General features: G+C 55.8%; 2 protein-coding genes and 1 long non-coding RNA gene across 6 annotated transcripts; 1 reads left to right on the forward strand and 2 right to left on the reverse strand.

The window, feature by feature from the left end:
- Positions 1–2,344: 2,344 nt before the first annotated feature.
- NR2F6 (nuclear receptor subfamily 2 group F member 6) lies at positions 2,345–13,025 on the forward strand. The gene is made up of 4 exons (XM_066270509.1): positions 2,345–3,340; positions 6,794–6,888; positions 9,798–10,364; positions 12,278–13,025. The coding sequence occupies exons 1-4, from the start codon at positions 3,057–3,059 to the stop codon at positions 12,550–12,552; spliced, it is 1,221 nt and encodes a 406-aa protein (XP_066126606.1). The 5' UTR covers positions 2,345–3,056; the 3' UTR covers positions 12,553–13,025.
- Positions 13,026–15,551: 2,526 nt separating this feature from the next.
- Positions 15,552–17,887, reverse strand: OCEL1 (occludin/ELL domain containing 1). Of its 4 annotated transcripts, none has more exons than XM_066253292.1 (6): positions 17,769–17,887; positions 17,263–17,439; positions 16,949–17,091; positions 16,372–16,537; positions 16,070–16,123; positions 15,552–15,895 (listed from the first exon to the last, which is right to left on the reverse strand). In XM_066253292.1, the coding sequence occupies exons 2-6, from the start codon at positions 17,338–17,340 to the stop codon at positions 15,773–15,775; spliced, it is 564 nt and encodes a 187-aa protein (XP_066109389.1). In that variant the 5' UTR covers positions 17,341–17,439; positions 17,769–17,887; the 3' UTR covers positions 15,552–15,772. The 4 variants fall into 4 exon arrangements, with proteins under 4 accessions (XP_066109389.1, XP_066109388.1, XP_066109391.1 ...); XM_066253291.1 differs by having other exon boundaries at positions 16,949–17,139; XM_066253294.1 differs by lacking the exon at positions 15,552–15,895 and adding an exon at positions 15,898–15,995 and having other exon boundaries at positions 16,949–17,139.
- A 195-nt stretch (positions 17,888–18,082) lies between these two features.
- LOC136320131 (uncharacterized) lies at positions 18,083–18,901 on the reverse strand. The gene is made up of 3 exons (XR_010728267.1): positions 18,671–18,901; positions 18,355–18,422; positions 18,083–18,239 (listed from the first exon to the last, which is right to left on the reverse strand). It is a non-coding gene; the product is annotated as an uncharacterized lncRNA (long non-coding RNA).
- Between the last annotated feature and the right edge of the window lie 327 nt (positions 18,902–19,228).

The following is a 19,228-nucleotide window of genomic DNA, read 5'->3' on the forward strand; positions in this document are numbered from 1 at the left end:
GTCCTCCTGATCCACAGATGCCTCAGGCAAGCACTGGGGTGGTGACCTCAGGACCCCAAGTATTCTCTTTAAACTGAGACAGGCTTGGAAGACAGCAGGGAAACTGAGGCGGGCAGTATCGCCCATGCGATGGACAGAGAAGCTAACTATTGCCTCTAGTCCCTCTCCCCCTCCCAAGAATCCAAGAATGAGCTTAGCCCCCAGTCCCACCAGATAGCTTGTAGGGAGAGAGGCAAAAAAATACAAGGTTACCTGTTGAGGATGGGGAAGAAGTTTGTGCTGGAGGAAGGGGTGGAGGCTGATTCCCAGGCTTCCAGGATCTGGCTGTTCCCACGGCTGCACCCTCAGCAGATGGGCCCAGGCCTCTTTGTCCCTGGTCAGCTGCCGCTGCAAGGTCAAATGTCACCGCGGGGCCACGGGCAGGGGTCAGGGAGGTGGACCTCAACTCCCCTCTCACAGGCGGGCCCCACAGTGGTGGTGGTGGGGGTGCAGGGTCATCAGAGCTACTGGGAGGGGCAGGGCAGACGCCAGAGGTTGGACCTACTTAAGGGTCTGGGATCTTCGAGTGGCCCTTCTTTCCTTAGTCTTCAACCTGGCCCCACCAGTCACTTCTGAGCCCCCTGCCCCAGATTTGTGTCCCTCAAACCTCAGTTCTCTGCCTCCTCTCTTCCCCAGCCCCACTCTGACTCCATTCCCTGAAACTTCTCTCCCTTCTAAGTCTCCTTTTCTGAGACACCTCCCTTCCTCTACCAAGGATCCTGGAAGATCCAGGCCAGGGACCTAGGACCCCTGTCCTCACCTCAAATAACCAGCCAGCATCCCCAGGCAGCCCCAAGACCAAAGGGTCCCATCTAACCACCAAGGCTTACAAGGCAGAAGTCCATTCTAGTCAGAACCAGAGAAAGTCCTTGCTCATGTCTAACCCTAGTTCTTCTTGTGCTTTGTATCTGCTAAAACCTTCCCTACTTCCCATCCAGCCAGACCTCCCTGGGAGACCTTGAGTCCCAGAGCTGTGGTGGGTTGTGCCAGCTTTCCCAGAACCTCGGTATCCTTTTATGTGTTGCATGATTTAAGTGTTGTATTTCCCCCACAACCCCAGCACCTGTCTCTTATCTGGGGGGGGGTGTGCCTTTTCCTAAGGTCCCTTTCTGAGAAAGAAGGGCATTGGACCCTTGGGGGCAGAGGATACTGCTCTCCTGCCCCTACAGCCCTCAGAGGCCCAGCCACGTGCCTCGAGTCTGGCTCTGAGCAGGGTAGGGCAGGGCATGGCAGGAGATAAGGCTGGGCAACTGGACCTGTGGAACTCCAAGGTGAAAGGTGAAAGGAAGGGTTTTCCCAGCCAGTTAAACGTTAACAAGTCCAGACTGAGGGGCTCCTGTTTCTCCTGCCATAAGTGGCCTGGAAGCATTCAATAGGTGCTTAATAAATTTTGGTCTGGGTGGGGTTGTGGGTGTAGGAAGGTTTTGCAGGCGGGTGGCAGCTGAGAGGAGAGCTCCGGGAGCCTGGAAGAGACATCTGCAGTACAGCCGGCCAAGCCCTTTCTATAAAGCACAGGGGTAAAAAAGGAAATTAAAGGGGAAGGAGAAGAACCCGGTAGGGGTGGTGGGCATTTCTGTAGTCTCCAACTTGCCAGGCGGATGGACGACCTGTCCCCAGAGGCCTGAAAGTCTGGTGAGGGACCACCTGACCTCGCACCCCCGCCAGCGGCAGACACCATATCTCTTCCTCCCGGATATTTCGAGCACCAGGTGCTCGCCCAAGCAGAGGCTGGGTTGGTGGGGGTCGGACGCGGTGACTTACTGGAAGAGGAAGCAAACACAATCCATCTTGCAACAGTGCAATACCCCAGGGTGTGCGGTCTTGCGCGCGCGCGCGCGTATATTGCACATGGGCATACCCCCCCGGGTGCAACTGGACCCCGTTATTGCTTCTGCCAGGAATGGTGGCTTCCGAGGGGCGCCTTGAGGGCGGTGGAGTCAGGCAACGTCCAAAGGCAGGAGATGGAAGGGAGGGCCTTGAAGAAGTATCTTGGCGAGGCTGCAGAAGGGCAGAGGGCAGCGGCTGCCCTCGTTCCCGCCCCGGCCCCGCAGGGGTTAAAGTTGGAGCAGGCTAGGACCAGGACCCAGGCAGGAATAAGGAGAGGGAGGGGGAGGGAGAATAGGAGGGTCAGCCGGAGCTGTCCTGCGCTCCGCCCTCGCCCCTCCCGCCGGCCTCAGCGCCGGGCGCCGCGCAAGGCCACCCATGCCCTTATAAGGGTGGCTGTCGCCGGGGCAACGAGCGCCCGCCCCCAGCCCGCGGCGCGCGCCCCTGCCCCCGCCCCCGCCTCCGCCCCCGCGCCTGCCCCGCGAATGGAACGTTGTGTGTCAAACCGGCCGCAGCGCGAGGCCGGCGCACGGGGTCGGCAGCAGCGGCGAGAGCGAGGCTCGGGCCCAAGCTCAGGCCCAGGCCTGGCGTGCGCGGCCACAGAGGGGGCAGTAGCTCGGGAAGCGCCGGCCCGCGGCCCTGCAGGCCCCGAGCGGCCGCCGGGGGGGCCCGGGAAACCGGGGGGCGCGGCGACCGGTCCCGGCGCCCGCCCGCCGCCCCTCCCCCTAGCCGCGGGCGGCCGCGCAACTTGCGGCCAAACTTTCACCCCGGCCTCCAGCACCCGGATGGCGGCTCGCTAAGTTGGCCGCAGCACCCGACCGAGCGGCGGCCAGGCCAGAGAGCGCCCCCTGCGCAACCCGGGCTGGGCCATGGCCCGCGCGCCCCCGCCGGGGCCCCAGGGCGGCGGGGCGCGAGTCCCCGGGTTCCCCGGCCTGCGCCTCTAACGCGCCCCCCCCAGTCTCGGGCCCGGCCCCGCGCACACGTGGGGAAGTTGACCTGGAACCGGCCCGACCAGTTCCGCCCGGACGCCCGGACTGGCCTCAGGAAGTTGCTGCAAAACTTTTTTGGGGGGTGCAGCCTGTGCCCCCCGCGCGCTGGGGCCGGATGTGCACCGGGTAGAGTCCCCCGGGCTGACAGGGGGGCCCGGCGAGAGGAGCGCGGAGGGGGCGCCCTGGCGCCGCTGCCCTGGGGCTATGGCCATGGTGACCGGCGGCTGGGGCGGCCCCGGCAGCGGCGGCGACACGAACGGTGTGGACAAGGCGGGCAGCTACCCGCGCACCGCCGAGGAAGACTCGGCCTCACCCCCTGGCGCCGCCAGCGACGTGGAGCCAGGCGACGAGGAGCGGCCAGGGCTGCAGGTGGACTGCGTGGTATGCGGGGACAAGTCGAGCGGCAAGCACTACGGCGTCTTCACCTGCGAGGGCTGCAAGAGCTTCTTCAAGCGGAGCATCCGCCGCAACCTCAGCTACACCTGCCGGTGAGCCCCCCATCCGCGTCCTGCCGCCGGCCCTGCCTGGACCGGGCCCTGACCTGCTCGGTCACCTTGGGCCTCTCGCTGACCTTCCTGGGCACCCCCATTACCCCTCTGAGATAGGGGCACAGTCCCATGTCTCCCTCTCCAGTGCATTCGTGGGATTGTGCAAACAGTTGGCGCTGTATGCTTGCAGTTCTCCCCATCAGGTGGTCCCTTGAGCCTTCCGCCCCAGTTTCTCGCTCTTCCTCCCTCCCTCGCTTTTCTCCGGAGAGGGGTTATCTCCACGTGAAGAGGGATTGGGGTGCTGTCAGGGGTGGGACTCTAACCGCAGGCACCCCTTTTCTTGGGAACGTCGTTGTGCGGGGGCCCCACTGGAGTCGAACGTGGAACTTGGACTGTGCAGCTTGCAGCGTCCAGGGGCCATTGTCTGCGGCCGCGGGGATCAATACGGCGCGCCCTTGGGGTCAAATATCACTTCCAAAGTCGCCCTAGTCACGGAGGCATTGGCGAAAGCGAGGCAGAGGTGGCACAGGGCAGCCTCCTTTGCATGGGGGACTCTATTGTGGGGGAGCTGGGTCTGCTCATCGGGGTAAGCTCTCCCCCCTCTCACCCTGAGCCTTGGGTCACCGGAAACTGCTGCTGGAGGGCGGGGAGGATGGGGAGGACGGGGAGGACGGGGAGGATGGCTGGATTTGATCGCACCTTTGCTGCTCCACCCTGGAGAGCCAGGAATGGGATGAGACCTGGGGCTCCTGGAAAATCCCAGAAACTTAGGTGGTTCCACTTAGGGTGACATGAATGTTTCCAAGAAGATCTGGGCTGTCGTCCCCGTTGACAGGGTGGGCCTTGTTTTCAGGTTGGAGCTGGGATTGGGTGTCCAGCTCAGGCCCCCTTTCCCACCCTTGGGTGAGCATCTTTTCACTCCATTAACAAGCCCCTACGCTGTGATTTCCATGAACATGCCTGGGCTCTGCAGAGCCAGTATGGGGAGTCCCTTTTTCCGTATGCACGAAACAGGCCCAGCGAGGTCCTGGTGTCTGTTCAGGGTCAATCAGGGAGAGAACCTGCCCCAGTTGGAGCTTAGCAAGGAGAAATGTGGGGTGGGGAAAAAGGGGTGGCTAAGTTGGGGTCAGTGCCCTCCCCAGGAAGGAAGGGTTTGTTGGTGAGGCTACTGGGCTGGTCCCTGGGCACCTGGAGTTTGGCCCTAGGTTCCGGGGTCAGGGCCTCTCTGGGGTGGCCATGTGTATGTATAAGTTGGCTTCCTTCCTCCTCCAGCGCAAACTGGGCCACCAGACTGGCCTCATTCTTGCTGCTGATATGACTGCCTGCTATCTGGCCAGGTCTTTGGGGAGGGCAAAGGAAGGGCTCAGGTGATTTCGGGGTTCCAGAGGCTCCCTGAGGGCGGTAGCACCAAGACGAGGTAAAGGAGGCATTGTTAGGAGCTGGCAAGTTCTTCACAAGCTCAGCGCTGTGTCACCAGGTGAAGTCACTGCCCATCTCTGAGTGTCAGATTGATTCAGCAAAGTTCCCTCAGGTCCCTCCTGGGTGGTGTGATGCCAGCCCTTTAGAGAGATACTAGCTTCCAGCCTAGCCCTCTCGCAGTCTGGTAGTGACACAGTGAGATGCAGATGCTACCAGCCTGTGGGGTCTGGGCTGAGCCAGAGGAAGGGATAGGTTTGAGTCCCCAATGGAAATGAGAAGCTCTGCCTGAGGGTCAGGGAGCGCTGCCTGGAGGAGGGCAATGGGAGGTGGGTCTTAAAGCATAAGGGGTTTGGTCCAGCAGATGCCCAGTGGCAGGCTGGGGAAACAGTGGTGTAAGATGAGACTGCCCACCATGAAAGAAGTTAGAGCTGAGGGGGCCTGAAATGCTGGACTGAGGGCCACAGGGAGCCATGGAGGGTGTATGAGCAAGGGAGAGCTCTAATCAAATTGAACTGGAAGCCAGAAGCCCTAGGAGGAAGCTTAGTTGGGTCCTGGTGTTGGGCCAAGCATGTACTTACTTGTTAGGTGGGATAAGAGAACTTTGTTTCCCCATTTGGAGAACCAGGAGAGAGAGCAATCCCAACTCCAGAGCCGGGGAAGTTGAGGCAGAAGGTTCTGGGCCTTCCTGGAGGCCAGGGGGCCCTGAGAAAGGCCCTGCCTGCCCTCCCACCCGCCCACTCTCGGCCTGGCTGTTTCCAGCTGGCTGCCCCCAGCCCGCTGCCCAGGACCCTCCCACCGCCTGCCTGCTGGGCTTTGTTCTGGTTCTGCCTGAGCTCCCTCCGCCTTAGCAGGGCCTCCTTCTGGGGGCTGGGGCTGTTTAGAGACAGAGGCCTGGGCTCTGAGGCTGCCACATGAAGGACCCAGGTACTCGGAGGCCCTCCAGTGTCTCAGCTCTCCTAAAGCTGCCATTGGCACTCCTTGCTGGGGCCTGACACCTTCTCCCAGAGCCCCTCAGATTTCCCCAGACCAATCACGTTTCATATGGAGTTGACCTCTGGCCTCCCATTTCCAAATGAAGAAACTGAGGCTTGGTGGAGAAATCACTGCCAGAGGGTCAGGGCGCTGCCTGTCCAGCTGAGAGAACTTCTTTGTGTTCCCTTGGAAGTCCAGGGGTGTCTGCCCCAGGTTTGGGCCTTAGGGAGCCCTGAGCTCAGGGTGGAGAAAGTTATGGAGGAGCAAGGGGAAGAGGTGCTGGGATGTTTGAACAGTTTTCTGAATTTTCTTGCTTGGGTTTGACTCTGGACAAAGATCACTCACTGCTTCACAGGGTTAGGGTGCATGTACCATCCCTGGGAGAGGCAAAATGATCCCTAAGGATCACCAGAAGGACGGTTCTTGGACTCAGGAGTTGGAACGTCTTCCCAGAGAAGGGACTTAGGTGTGGGGTCTTAAAGTAGGGACAGGAGTTCGTTTGTTCATTCATTCATTGGTGGCAACCTTGTACAGGGTGATAATGCTGGGACCCCACACTGCTGCGACCCCGTAGAGGACTGATCCTGGTTTGGCCTGTTCTTTACTCTCTTGGTCAACTCATAAAGCCCAGCTCTCTGACCACGTACCTTCTTTGCTCTCACCTTGCCCTTGAGACAAAAGTGTCATCCCTTAGCCTGACAGCGATCGCCTAAAATAAAGCTGTTTAGGCCTCCGTATTTTCACATTTCCTTGCATTCTCTGCCTTTCCATTCACCTGGGGAACTGTTCATCTTTCAAAACCCAGTTCCAACATACCCTCCCTGGTGTGCTAATCTACTTTGTAACAGACTCCTATTCATCCATCACCACCCACCCCCAATTGTCTTTTCCTCTTTGTTGACCTGCAGGCTTAGCCTCTGTGCCGCTTTGGGGCCACCTGCCCAGCCTGGGGTGATGGGGGCACCAGTGTTTCCCAGGTGCAGCCTTCAGAGTTGGCTCATAGGGTGGCTTGGGAAGCAGGATGTCATGGTGATCCACATGGTAACCTCTGTATGCCCACAGGTCCAATCGTGACTGCCAGATTGACCAGCATCATCGGAACCAGTGCCAATACTGCCGCCTCAAGAAGTGCTTCCGGGTGGGCATGAGGAAAGAAGGTGAATGTCTGTTGGGATAGGGCAGATGGGATAGACAAACGGCCTGTCCTTCACTTCCTCTCTCAGGGCCTGATGTCTGCGAACTTGGTTACTACTAATCTTAGATCCCACGGTCCTCCGTCTGGCCCAGGGCTAGAGGAATCTAATTATTTGTGGCTGCCTGGTGGCTGTGCTGGAGCTGGGGCCACAAGGAATGCACTGACTTGGGGCCATGTTAGACTGTTCTCTGGTTCCCCTAGCTTCAGAGGCAGTGCCCTGGCCTTGACACCTTGGTGACATTTCCCCCCCCTCCCAGCCAGGTTACTGCTTTCTAAACAAGGACATATTTTTTTATTTGACTTGCTCTCCCTCTCCCCTCCACCCCTGCTTTATGTTTGCCCAAGGAAGGAACTTGCCCAATTAAGTCAAAGGGCAGCCTGTCCTTCTGCCTGACCCCTGGCCTTGGGAGCCAGAGGGAGGCCCAGCCTCTAGTCTTTGCCCTGAGGACTTGGGCGGACATGTGCTGGCAGCTGGGCCTAGAACTCCACCCTTAGAATTGAAGTAGAACCCAGAGACTTCCACCAGGAGCCTGGTGGCTCTAGAGCAGAATCTGGCCCCCATGCTGGGGTTCAGGTCTCTGTCTGGACTCTCATGGGACAGGCTGCAAGTTCTTCCCTGATTCAAGTTGTTTTTTTCTCTGTTGGGCCTCTAGAAGAAGCTAGCAACATGTGTTCAGACTCTGTCTCTTAAAAGCCATCTGATCTTTCTTTTTGGTCCTTTAAAGTTTGAGGTGACTCTCCTGCCCCTCCCCCCTAGATTTGCATCCACATGTTCATTTTACCTAAAATCCTTATGTACTTCATTTTTTTTTTTTTTTTTTTTTTTTTCTTATGTACTTCAAATCAGGGCTTCAGGGCTTCAGATTACCTGTCTCAGGGGTAGATACCATCATAATTGCAGCTCATGCCCCAAGAACAGTTCTATCTCAGGACCTTTGCATGGGCTGTTTCCACTGCCTGGCATGCTCTTCCCCCAGACACCTGCGTACTTTCCTCCCTCACTTCCTTTTTTTTTTTCCCCCCTCCCTCACTTCCTTTTAAGGCAGCGGTTCTCAACCTGTGGGTATTTTCCGATGGCTTTAGGCGACCCCTGTGTTTGGTCGTTCGACCCCCGCCGGGGTCGCGACCCACAGGTTGAGAACCGCTGTTTTAAGGTTTGCTAAACAGCACCTCCTCAGAGAAGCCCTCCTGATTGCTCTTCATTATCCTCCTTGATTTTTGCACCATTTACTTGCTCCCTCATCAGAATGTCCACTCTCTGAGGACAGGGACTTCTGTCTTGTTTTCTTATATACCCCAGTGCCTATAGACTGGGCCCTAGAACACAGAAGGTGCTCAGTAAATGTTTCTTGGCTTGACTCATTGTCCATTTAGCCCTTACTGTGTGCCAAGTGCTATTCTAAGCAAGTTAGATAGATTCTTATGTAATTCATTGATTGCTGTCGTCATTTTTATTGTTATCTCCTAAATCTTATAGATGGGGAAACTGTGCACAGAGCACAAAGTCTAAGACCCATTTGCCAGGGTCTAAGAGTAGTGGTTGGGGCTTGAAGCCCCACATTCTGGGCTAAATGAGGAAGAGCTAGGGAAAGGATGCTCAGGAAATGGAAGAGAAAATACAAAGGCCCTGAGGTGGGAACCTGGCCAGGGGATGGAGGAATAGTATGGGGTGGGGGGTTAGAATTGAGTGAGCAAAGGGGGAAGGAGAAGACCCTTCAAACCCCCTGAGAGCAAAGCTCAACCTAAGCCCCTGCTTCTGTTCCTGGCTCCCACCTGTGTTCCCTTCCCCATATGCTCCAGGCAGGTTGACCCAGGAGTTCATAGAGATGGCGAGACAGGGCCTGCCAACTCATTAAAACTCTTTAATTAGTCTCTGCCTGACACCACCTACTTCTGCCCTTCTTTCCACCTACGGGGTCACTGGGGATACTGACTAAAGCCAGCAGTGGGTCCTTCTCCTCATAGTCAAGGCTATTGATGGCAGCTAGTGTTTATTGAGCACCTACTACTACTGTTCAGGACTTCATTCGCAGTACTGGGGCTACTGCAGGGACCCAGACAGATCCTCTTGGGGGCCGTGACCTGGGGGGGAGGTCTGGGAGCTAAAGAAATTATCTCATCTCTATAGGAGAGATCACTTGCTTTAGGGACAGGCTGGTCAGGGGCCCCAAGTCATAGGAAGGTACCCCTTCCCTGGCCACATTTTCAGCTTTGGAACTATCATAATTAGCAGATAGGGACCTGATTGATAGGTCAAACCTCCCTGGATGCTGAATGGAGCTCACACAATCCAGTGGGAGAGGGCCAGGCTTGCATGAAATTTACCCTTATCCAGTAGTCCCATTTCCACCCAGAAAGGTCTCTGCCACTCTGTGGTCCTTCTCTAGGAAGTGAGGTGGGATTTGGGTCTGGACAAGGGCTCAGGCTGGAGGCACATGACAGAGCAGGGAGGGGCCTGCAGGACCCTGGCCTCTGGCTTCCCAACAAGCTGTGTTCTCATGGGTGGAGTTGGGGGCTTCAGGGAAAAGCTGGATGTGGTGGGCTTTAGAGCGGAGTGGCTGAGTGATAGTCTGATGACTTTGTCTTCCCCCTTTATTCCTCCCTACCTGCCCCTGTGATTTTCTGGATATCCACTTTTCCCCTATTCTTTCCCTCCTCTTCCCTCTTCCTGCCACCTCTCTCCCCCCTCTGCCCTCCCCATGCTCCTCCATCTCCCCGTTACCCATTTTCCACATTGCTCTCTACCTCCTAACCCCTTATCCCTCTCTCCTCTCCTGTTTCCCCATCTCCTGTCTCCACCATCTCCTTGTCCCCATCCCCTCCCTTCTACCTCCTTCCCCTTTCTCCTGCCCCTTCTATCTCTGTTCACAGCGGTCCAACGTGGCCGCATCCCACACTCGCTACCAGGCACTGTGGCTGCCTCCTCTGGCAGTCCCCCAGGCTCGGTGCTGGCTGCAGCATTGGCTGGCGGGGACCTCTTCTCGGGGCAACCTGTGTCGGAGCTGATTGTGCAGCTGCTGCGTGCGGAGCCCTACCCTGCAGCAGCCGGGCGCTTTGGTGCGGGCGGCGGTTCATCAGGAGCAGTGCTGGGAATCGACAATGTGTGTGAGCTGGCAGCACGCCTGCTGTTCAGCACAGTGGAATGGGCTCGCCACGCGCCCTTCTTCCCTGACCTGCCAGTGGCCGACCAGGTGGCGCTGCTGCGTCTGAGCTGGAGTGAGCTGTTTGTGTTGAACGCAGCACAGGCAGCACTGCCCCTGCACACAGCACCGCTGCTGGCCGCAGCTGGTCTGCATGCCGCACCCATGGCCGCTGAGCGTGCCGTGGCCTTCATGGATCAGGTGCGCGCCTTTCAGGAGCAGGTAGACAAGCTGGGCCGCCTGCAGGTCGACTCAGCTGAGTATGGCTGCCTCAAGGCCATCGCATTATTCACACCTGGTAAGATGCCCTCCAAGGAGGGGACTAGGGAACTCTTGGGGGGGGGGATCCCATTGCCCTTCGCTTCCTGACCCCCTGCCTGCTAGACCTCTAGCCCTGCCCCTGCCTGCTGTGAGTGCTAATGGGGGCAGTAGAGGAGGTGATATAGGAGGTGTGACACTCTCATGCCCCCACCCCAGATCCTAGGTTTCCCTAAGAACTCTGACTTTGGCCCAAGCCCAGGCTGGGTTTGGACTGGTGACTCAGTTCCCATATCCTCTCTGCCTGATTTCTGGGCTCCCTGAGGCTCCCCTCCATACCCTCATCAGAGTGCTCTTTGTGCTCAGTGATCACTGTAGGCAGAGAGGCAAGGGCACAGATGGAAGGTCCCTGACACCTAGTCAGGCCCTCTCTGTCCCCAGTCCCTGTCCCCAGCACCCCAAATCCTCCAATGCTATCCTCCATATTAGGGTGCTCTTCCTACTTACTGATTATGAGGGTTGCCAGGCAGGGGTGCCCTGGCATCTGGTTCTGGGCCCCTGATGTCCTCTGACCCAAAGCCCTTAACTTGCTCCTAAGGCCATCTCCAGGCCTCCAGGGCTGTACTGGATTTAGAAGGGGTGTGGCTTTAAGAGCTTTCCCATTGAGGAAGGGTGAGGCTGTCCTAATACCCTTTGCCAGTTTTTTTTTGTTTGTTTGTTTTTTTACAGAGACAGAGAGGGATAGATAGGGACAGACAGACAGGAACGGAGAGATGAGAAGCATCAATCATTAGTTTTTCATTGTGTGTTGCAACACCTTAGTTGTTCATTGATTGCTTTCTCATATGTGCCTTGACCGCGGGCCTTCAGCAGACTGAATAACCCCTTGCTCGAGCCAGTGACCTTGGGTCCAAGCTGGTGAGCTTTTGCTCAAACCAGATGAGCCTGCGCTCAAGCTGGCGACCTCGGGGTCTCGAACCTGGGTCCTCGGCATCCTAGTCCGACTCTCTATCCACTGCACCACCACTTGGTCAGGCTCCTTTGCCAATTTTATCCATCCAGCTTCCAAAGCCTTACCTAATTCTAGGGACTGGTGGCATAGCTAGCTCTGTGTGCTAGAAGGTCCCAGACCCTGCTAGGTGTCTTCTTGAGGCCAGGGGTGCAGGAACCAGACCAAAGCCATTCTGGGAAATAGTTTTCATACCTTACTTCTCTGTCCCTCAACTTCAAAGGGCCCCATCGAAACATCTTCATATTCACTAATGCCATAGGCCCATCTGGGCCTTGCCTTCTTCCCCAAGTCCCCTCCCTCCCCAGCCCCCTCTTTCCCTTGAGCTTGATTAGAACTTGTCCCCATCCACCCTTGTATCACTGTCTGAACCCTTGTGTTATTGCCCTGAGATGAGGCCACCTCCACATCTCTTTTTTTTTTGGACAGAGACAGAGAGTCAGAGAGAGGGACAGATAGGGACAGACAGGAAGGGAGAGAAATGAGAAGCACCAATTCTTTGCTGCAGCTCCTTAGTTCATTGATTGCATTCTCATATGTGCCTTGACTGGGGGGCTACAGCAAAGTGAATGACCACTTGCTTAAGGCCAGCGACCTTTGGGCTCAAGTGTGATCCCACGCTCAAGCCAGTGACCCCTTGCTCAAGCTGGTGAGCCTGTGCTTAAACCGGCTGAGCCGGCGACCTTGGGGTCTCGAACCTGGGTCCTCCACGTCCCAGTCTGACGCTCTATCCACTGCGCCACTGCCTGGTCAGGTCACCTCCATATCTCGAGGACCAACACTGCCATAGATACCCTCATTTGTGCCCCAGGCCCCTATTTCCCACCTCCTGAGTGTCCCCTTCCCTCTGTACCCACAACCCCAGTGGTGTCCCCAATCACCCCTTGTATCGCGTGTCCTCATTTCATATCCTACCCCATCTGACCTTGTCCTTGTTCTCCCAGATGCCTGTGGCCTTTCAGACCCAGCACACGTGGAGAGCCTACAGGAAAAGGCGCAGGTGGCCCTCACTGAGTATGTGCGGGCCCAGTACCCGTCCCAGCCCCAGCGCTTTGGGCGCCTGCTGCTACGCCTCCCTGCCCTGCGTGCCGTCCCTGCCTCCCTTATCTCCCAGCTGTTCTTCATGCGCCTGGTGGGCAAGACACCCATCGAGACGCTGATCCGAGACATGCTACTGTCTGGAAGTACCTTCAACTGGCCCTATGGCTCAGGCCAGTGACTGGACAGGACCCGGGACACCATGGCCGGGTCTGCAGACCTCAAGGGATGCGACTGCTCAAGCCTCAGGGGGGATCCCCAGAGGACCCCAGCCTCTCTCCTCAACTCCTATTTTTTAAAGACTTTGAAATGTTTGTCTTTTCTGTTTTTTAAATGATCATGAAACCAAAAAGTAACTGATTGTCTAGGCTCCAGCCTTGTCCTTCCCAGAACCCTCCGGCCAAGATGGGAAAAGGGACTGAGGTTGCAATCCTGGGACATCTTGTCCCTCAGTGCTTCAGGCATGAACCTGTGGGATGGGGGGGGGGTTTCTCACTGGTGTGATGGACAGAGGCCTGGTGTCTGGACTGTAGGGGCAGCCACAGCCAGGCAGGAGTCACCTGTACCAAGTGGCTGCTTTTGGACACATGATCCACGTTGGACACTACATTGTGAATGAATCAAGGCCGATAATAAAGGTGTCTTCTACCTGTAGTCTCCATCATCCTTTGAGGGGGTAGGGCAGTTAACCACAGGGACCCAGTCCTGCCACCTGGAAAACCCACAACCTAACAACAACCCTACTTGCTGTTTTTGTTGAATAGTGTGGGGAAACTCAGGCTGGGGTGGGGGGTGGGGTGCTGAGGTCACCCAGTAAATCTGTAGGAAAGAAGTGTAGCAGATGGCTCAGGTTCAAATCAGGCTCCGGCTTCAGAAAGTGAGCCTCATAGATTCACTCATGCTCTGAACCAAACACCTCACTGTTTTCTTTGGTCAGCCTTTAATTATGGTGTCTGGGCCCCAGCATCCTCAGGAAAAACACCTGGGCCTAGTTCTGTTACATGATAGTTCAAACAGAGCCTTATTCCCCTGGCCACAGTGATTGGTTCAGGGAGCGCATATGGCCTAGAGCTGCCAGTGAGGTTGGATGGCAGGATTTGGAACTAGGAGGATATAATCAAAGCAGAGCCAAAAGCAGTCAATTTCCCAGGATACTTTAGGAGCCCCTGGATCAAGCCATCTGTGGAAACCTTGGGTTGTTTCTGTTCCATAAGACCAGACTTCCCCCTTTTAGGCCTGAGCCAGTGTGAGTCCATATGTAAATAAAAAACGTTCCAGAGAACGTTTGGAAGGTGGGAACCTTTAAGGACAGTCTTTGAAATGTGGACTTAGCTGATGTGAGATGATGCAGGTCACCAGGCAACTTGCCATCCTGGCCTCAAGTGTACAGCCCCACTCTGTGGTTTGAAGGGCGCCTATGGGACTTATTGCTGGACTGGGGCTCTAGGGGGCTCTAGGTGGTGGTAAGGGTGGCACATTGGCCCTGACTGAGGTCTTGCCAGGCAGAGACAAGCCCTCCATCAAAGATGCCCCTTTGAAAATCGTGAGGGAAGAACTTGGGTCTTACCCTGCAGGGTGGGCCAGTGCTTAGCCCTTCAGGCAGTCCCAGTCCTCTCAGAAGCTTCCCATTAGCACCCCAGCCTCCTCCATGTCTATCTTGGAGGCCTGGGAAGATGAGGGGGAGGGGGGAGGGGGAGGCCATTCCCTGTGGAACTGAATGAGGGTCTTGTGAGTAAGCCCTGCCCCAAGAAGGGGACTGACGTGGGAGTGGGATGGAGAGGCTACTGGGAACCCACTGGTGGCTGGACAGATTCCTGCCCTGGGTCAGCATCTTTGGAGATGTCCTGTGGGTAAGGGAATGTACATCCACTCCAGTTGGACTCAACAGCACTGCAACATTTCTCAGATTCACAGGACATTTGAGGACCAAGCAAGACCAGTACTCCAGACTAGAGACTCGGGTATCTGTCCAGGCCTGACTGCTGAACTACAAAACCTATCTATATGGCCCTTCCTGTAAGAAGTTATCTTGAGACTCCCTGGTTAAGATCACCATAAGGCCCTTCATTATTGTTTGTTCTCTTACACTAGGTCCAGGGCTATTTTCCCTGAAGATAGGGGCTCCATGAGGATCAATCCAGGAGGCCTCTCTGTGACCCAGTGGCTGATACTGCCTTCCTTGCCCACAGTCTGCTTCTTTGATTGTCCCAGTCCCTTGTGGCTCCCCTGAAAGGCCAAGAGGCAGAAAGGGCAGATGCTGGGCTACTGTCCCACAAGGAGCCTGGCCCTATCAGTGTCCCATGCACCCTAGCCCAGGGCCAGACATGTGAACTTAAGGCCATCAATCAATTGATACCCAGTGTCAATTACCATTCAACTTGTAGTGTCTAGAAGTGGGAAATTGCAGGCACCCATTTCTCTGGTTGGCAACAGGGCCTCCTGTGGGATCCGGGCTGTGTCTGCCCCCTTTAGGTAGTCCCCAGCATCGCACCATTTGAATTCTCTAGAAGGCTACCCCAGCAAGACCCTAGGGTTCTCTGCCTCTATTACTGGATGGGTGGAAACTCCTGGCCCCTGGGGCTCCCTTATTACCTGGCTGAGGAGGTGATGCCACATGTTGGTCCCTCAGCTTCCCACCTAAAAGGCCACTTGAGACTCTTAGAAGAGAAGTAGCCCCTTGGACAGACAAGAGTTCATACTATGTCTAGAAACTGTTGACCAGACCATTATCTCGGAACCTTGATTTTTTTCCTCTGGAAATTGAAGAACAATTTTTTTTTTTATGACAACTGAGTGTTAAGCAGCTATATACATTGTGTGTGTGTGTGTGTGTGTGTGTGTTTCAAGTGAGAGGAGGGGAGATAGACTCCCACATGCGCCCCAACCAGGGTCCACCCCGCAACCCTTGTCTGGGGCCAATGCTCAAATCAGCAGAGCTATTCTCAGCACTTGAGACCAACTTTTGGACTAACTGAGCTATCCTCAGCGCCGTGGGCCACTGTTTGAACCAGGGGAGCCACTGGCTACAAGAGGGGAAGAGAGAGAGAGTAGGAGGAGAGAGAGGGGAATAGAAGCAGATGGTCACTTCTTATGTGTGACCTGACCAGGGATCGAACCTGGGACATCTGCACACAGGCTGATGCTCTATCCACTGAGCAAATCAGCCAAGACCGCATAGTGTATATTTAAGAAATGTTTATTCCTGGAGTATGGGTCATCAGAACTAAGCCTCCAAGACTGGTGAGGCATTTGCAATTAGGGAAAGCTACCCTAGGTGGGGTAGGGGGCAGGGAGCAAGAGCTAAGGCTGGAAGATAGAAAGGAAAGTGAGGGCAAAATGGGACACACACACCCCCGCTGCCCCCCAGCCCAATGTGTCCCTCTGCCTGTCTGCCAGGATGCTCAGAAGTACACAGAGCCCTCGCTGTCTCCTCGGTTGTCGAATTTCTGGATCTCTGCCTTGAGGTGTTTTAGTTTGCTCTTCAGGTAGTGGCAGCGAGCCTGCTTGTCCAGAAAGCTGGGGTCCTGGGCAGGGTGAGAGCCAGCGAAATCCTTGGGCAGTCCAGCCTATGGCTCTCAGGCTGCTTGACCCTTTGCTTTTCCTCTATGAGCCTTAGTTTTCTTTCTGTGAAACTGGGCACTACGGGAGTGTCAGGGGTGCAAAGACCAGGCTGTGGGATTCAGGAGGCCATCACTTACCATTCTCTTCTTCTCAAATTCCCTCCAGACACGGGTGGCTACTTGAGCCTCCTTCTGCAAGGGGAGAAGGAAGATAGAGACTCAGGGAGTGTTGGACCCATGCAGAGATGGGGAAACAGGCTCAGAGAGATATAGTGATTCATCTAGGGACGACTTTAAGCTGATGTTGGCTCATGTGCTGTGGTCACCACCCAGTCTGGAGGAAGAAGAGTTTGGAGATCTGGACCCATTGGATGCGCAGGAGGCCAAGATCTGGCCCGCCGGAAAGGCTGTGGGGCAAGGATTTCCACCAGGGGGCTCACCTGGCTTCGGGGCAGGGGCAGTGAGGTCAGCAGGGTCTCCAGCTGCTGGAGCTTTGCCTGTGCAGAACTCAGCTCCTGCTGGAGCTCCAAGAACTCTGCATACTGGTCCTGGAACACTGCAACATAGCAGCTCCGCTCCCTCTCACTGCTCACCGCTGGGTACTTACTGGGGGGAGGGGACGTTGAAAACAGGGCAGAGTGTGAGTGTAAAGAACCCCTGCCTTTCCCCCAATCAGTGTAATTTGTTTTTCTGTGCTCATGCTGGGCTCTCTGCTCAAAATGCTCCTTTTCCATTATTCACTTTTCAACTTTTTTATTTTTTATTTTTATTTAGTCATTTTTAGAGAGGAGAGAGGAGAGAGAGACAGAGGAGAGAGAAGGGGGGAGGAGCAGGAAGCATCAACTCCCATATGTGCCTTGACCAGGCAAGCCCAGGGTTTCGAACCGGCGACCGATGCATTATCCACTGCGCCACCACAGGTCAGGCCACTTTTCAACTCTTATTCACGGTTCAAAGCCCTAGATTCAGTGCCCCTCTCTGTACCCAGTCATCAGCAACCACATGAGGGATACTCACAGCTCATAGTCGGGCACTGGTTGGGGCCTAGGCATATGCCCCCTAGGGATGTATCCAACAGGCTTCTTGGTGCCCAGGATGGTCTGGTAGGGCAGTTCATCCTCAAATACAATCTTTTTGGGCCTTGTACTGTGACCTCCAGGCTGCGGTTGGTACAAAGGTTGGAGGACGCTGGCTTTAAGGCCTATATGCTACAGACGCCAGAATGATGGTTTGGAGTTAAGGAGGGTATCGGGAAGCAGGGGTCCTTTAAACTGAGGGGAATGAATCCTTCGCCTGGGCTCGGCCTGGAGACTTCTCCCGTTCAGACTCACCGGGGGCCCCAGGCCAGGGGGGCGGGTCCGCAAGTCCACCTGGGAGCCGTGGGTGTGTGGGGGGGCCCGGGTGGGCATCGACCTCGGAAAGGAGCCGTTTGGGCGTATCGGGGCCGACGGGCGGGTCCTACGGGGGGCGTCGTGGCCCACGCGTGGCGGGGGTGGTCGGTGGGCGGCCTGTGGACACGGAAGAATGACGCACCTGACGGAGGGCACCGCGAGAGAAGCAAACCTTGTGACAGTCAACTCTCCGGCCGCTGGCACGTTTCCCCAGGCCTGTGTATTTGCACGCGATTGGTCCTCAGAGCCCGGCTTCGTAACCCGGAAAGGCGCTGTGGAAATGATCGTGACGACACCGCGCACCCCGGGCCTGGCTCGCCTTAACCCCAGAGAGGCTGCAGCCTCACCGGCTGCAGCGCGCAGAGCCTACGGACACCGCCCCTGAGAGGCTTCAAGGAACCCCCGCCCGGGCTCCGCGCCGCACGACCGCTCCCGCCCGGGGTCACCTGTCCCAGCGTCCGGGGCTCGGTGCCCGAGTCCACTCTCTGCGCAGCCTGAGTCCGAACTGTGTCTTAACTCGGAGCTGGACCCAACTGGCAGAGGCGCTCCGAAAAGCGGGGGCGGGGCTGACGGGAGGAGAGGGGTTAGTGGCAAGGGGGCGGGGCCTGTCGTGGGAAGTGGACTCACATCCTGCAAACTCAGGTTTAAGTGCTACGGAGAACCTCGACCTGCTGTGTGTTTGGGGCCGGTGACTTATGCCCTTCTCAGCCTGTTTGTCTGGAAAACCTAGTATTTTTTGGCGAACTCGCATTTACCTTATTTACAAGGAAATCATATTAAAAAATATATTTATTGTCTTGGCCGGATAGCTCGGTTGGTAGGAGTATCCTCTCTATACGCAAAGGTTCGGGGTTCCATCGCCGGTCAGAGCATATATAGGAACAGATAGATGTTTCTGTCTGTCTTCCTTCTTCTCTCTAAAATCAATCAATCAATAAAAAAATTCCTCTAAATAGCCTGACCTGTGGTGGCGCAGTGGATAAAGCTTCAAGCTATAACACTGAGGTTGCCAGTTTGAAACCTGGGGCTTACCTGGTCAAGGCACATATGGGAGTTGGTGCTTCCTGCTTCTCCCCCCCTTCTCTCTCTCTCTCCCCTCTCTAAAATAAATAAATAAAATATTTAATTTTTTTTCTCTAAATAACTATAGGTATGTTTAGAAAGTTCGAACAATAGAAAAGATGCATAGGCCAAAGTGATTTTCTCATTCACTCGTCTCCAAAAGCAGACTTAATTGTGCCTCCTGGAGAGATCTCCTCCCTTCCACCCTCCCTCCCTTCCATGCTCCTTCCCTCCCTCCTTCTCACCCTTCCTCCCTCCTTCCCTCCCTTCTTCCCTCCCTCCTTACCTTCCTTCTCTCAAGGGGATAGAGAGACAGACTCCAGAGGGGACAGAGAGATAGACTCTTACATACACCTGACCAAGATCCACCAGGCAACCCCCCAGGGCGAGGCTTGAACCAATCTGAGCCACTGGCTACTGGAAAGGAGGAGAGAAGGGGAAGAAAGAGGGGAAGAGAAGCAGATGGTCATTTCTCTTGTGTGCCCCGACTGGGGATGGAATCCGGGAAGTCTGCACACTGGGCAGATGCTCTATCCACTGAGTCCTTCTGCCAGGGCCAAGAGATCTTATTTCAATGACAAACAAATATAAATGTTTTCCTCACTACACACAATACTACTAAAAATATACACATGCAAGTTGATGCTTCCTGTACCTCCCCCTTTCTCTCTCTCCCTTTCTCCCTGTCTCTCCCCTCTCTAAAAATGAATCATTAAAAAATATATAGCCCTGGCCGGTTGGCTCAGTTTAGAGCGTCGGCCTGGCGTGCGGGGGACCCAGGTTCGATTCCCGGCCAGGGCAAATCGGAGAAGCACCCATTTGCTTCTCCACCCCCCACCCCCTC

This window comes from Saccopteryx bilineata, chromosome 1 (assembly GCF_036850765.1).
Source record: "Saccopteryx bilineata isolate mSacBil1 chromosome 1, mSacBil1_pri_phased_curated, whole genome shotgun sequence".
NCBI classification, from domain to species: domain Eukaryota; kingdom Metazoa; phylum Chordata; class Mammalia; order Chiroptera; family Emballonuridae; genus Saccopteryx; species Saccopteryx bilineata.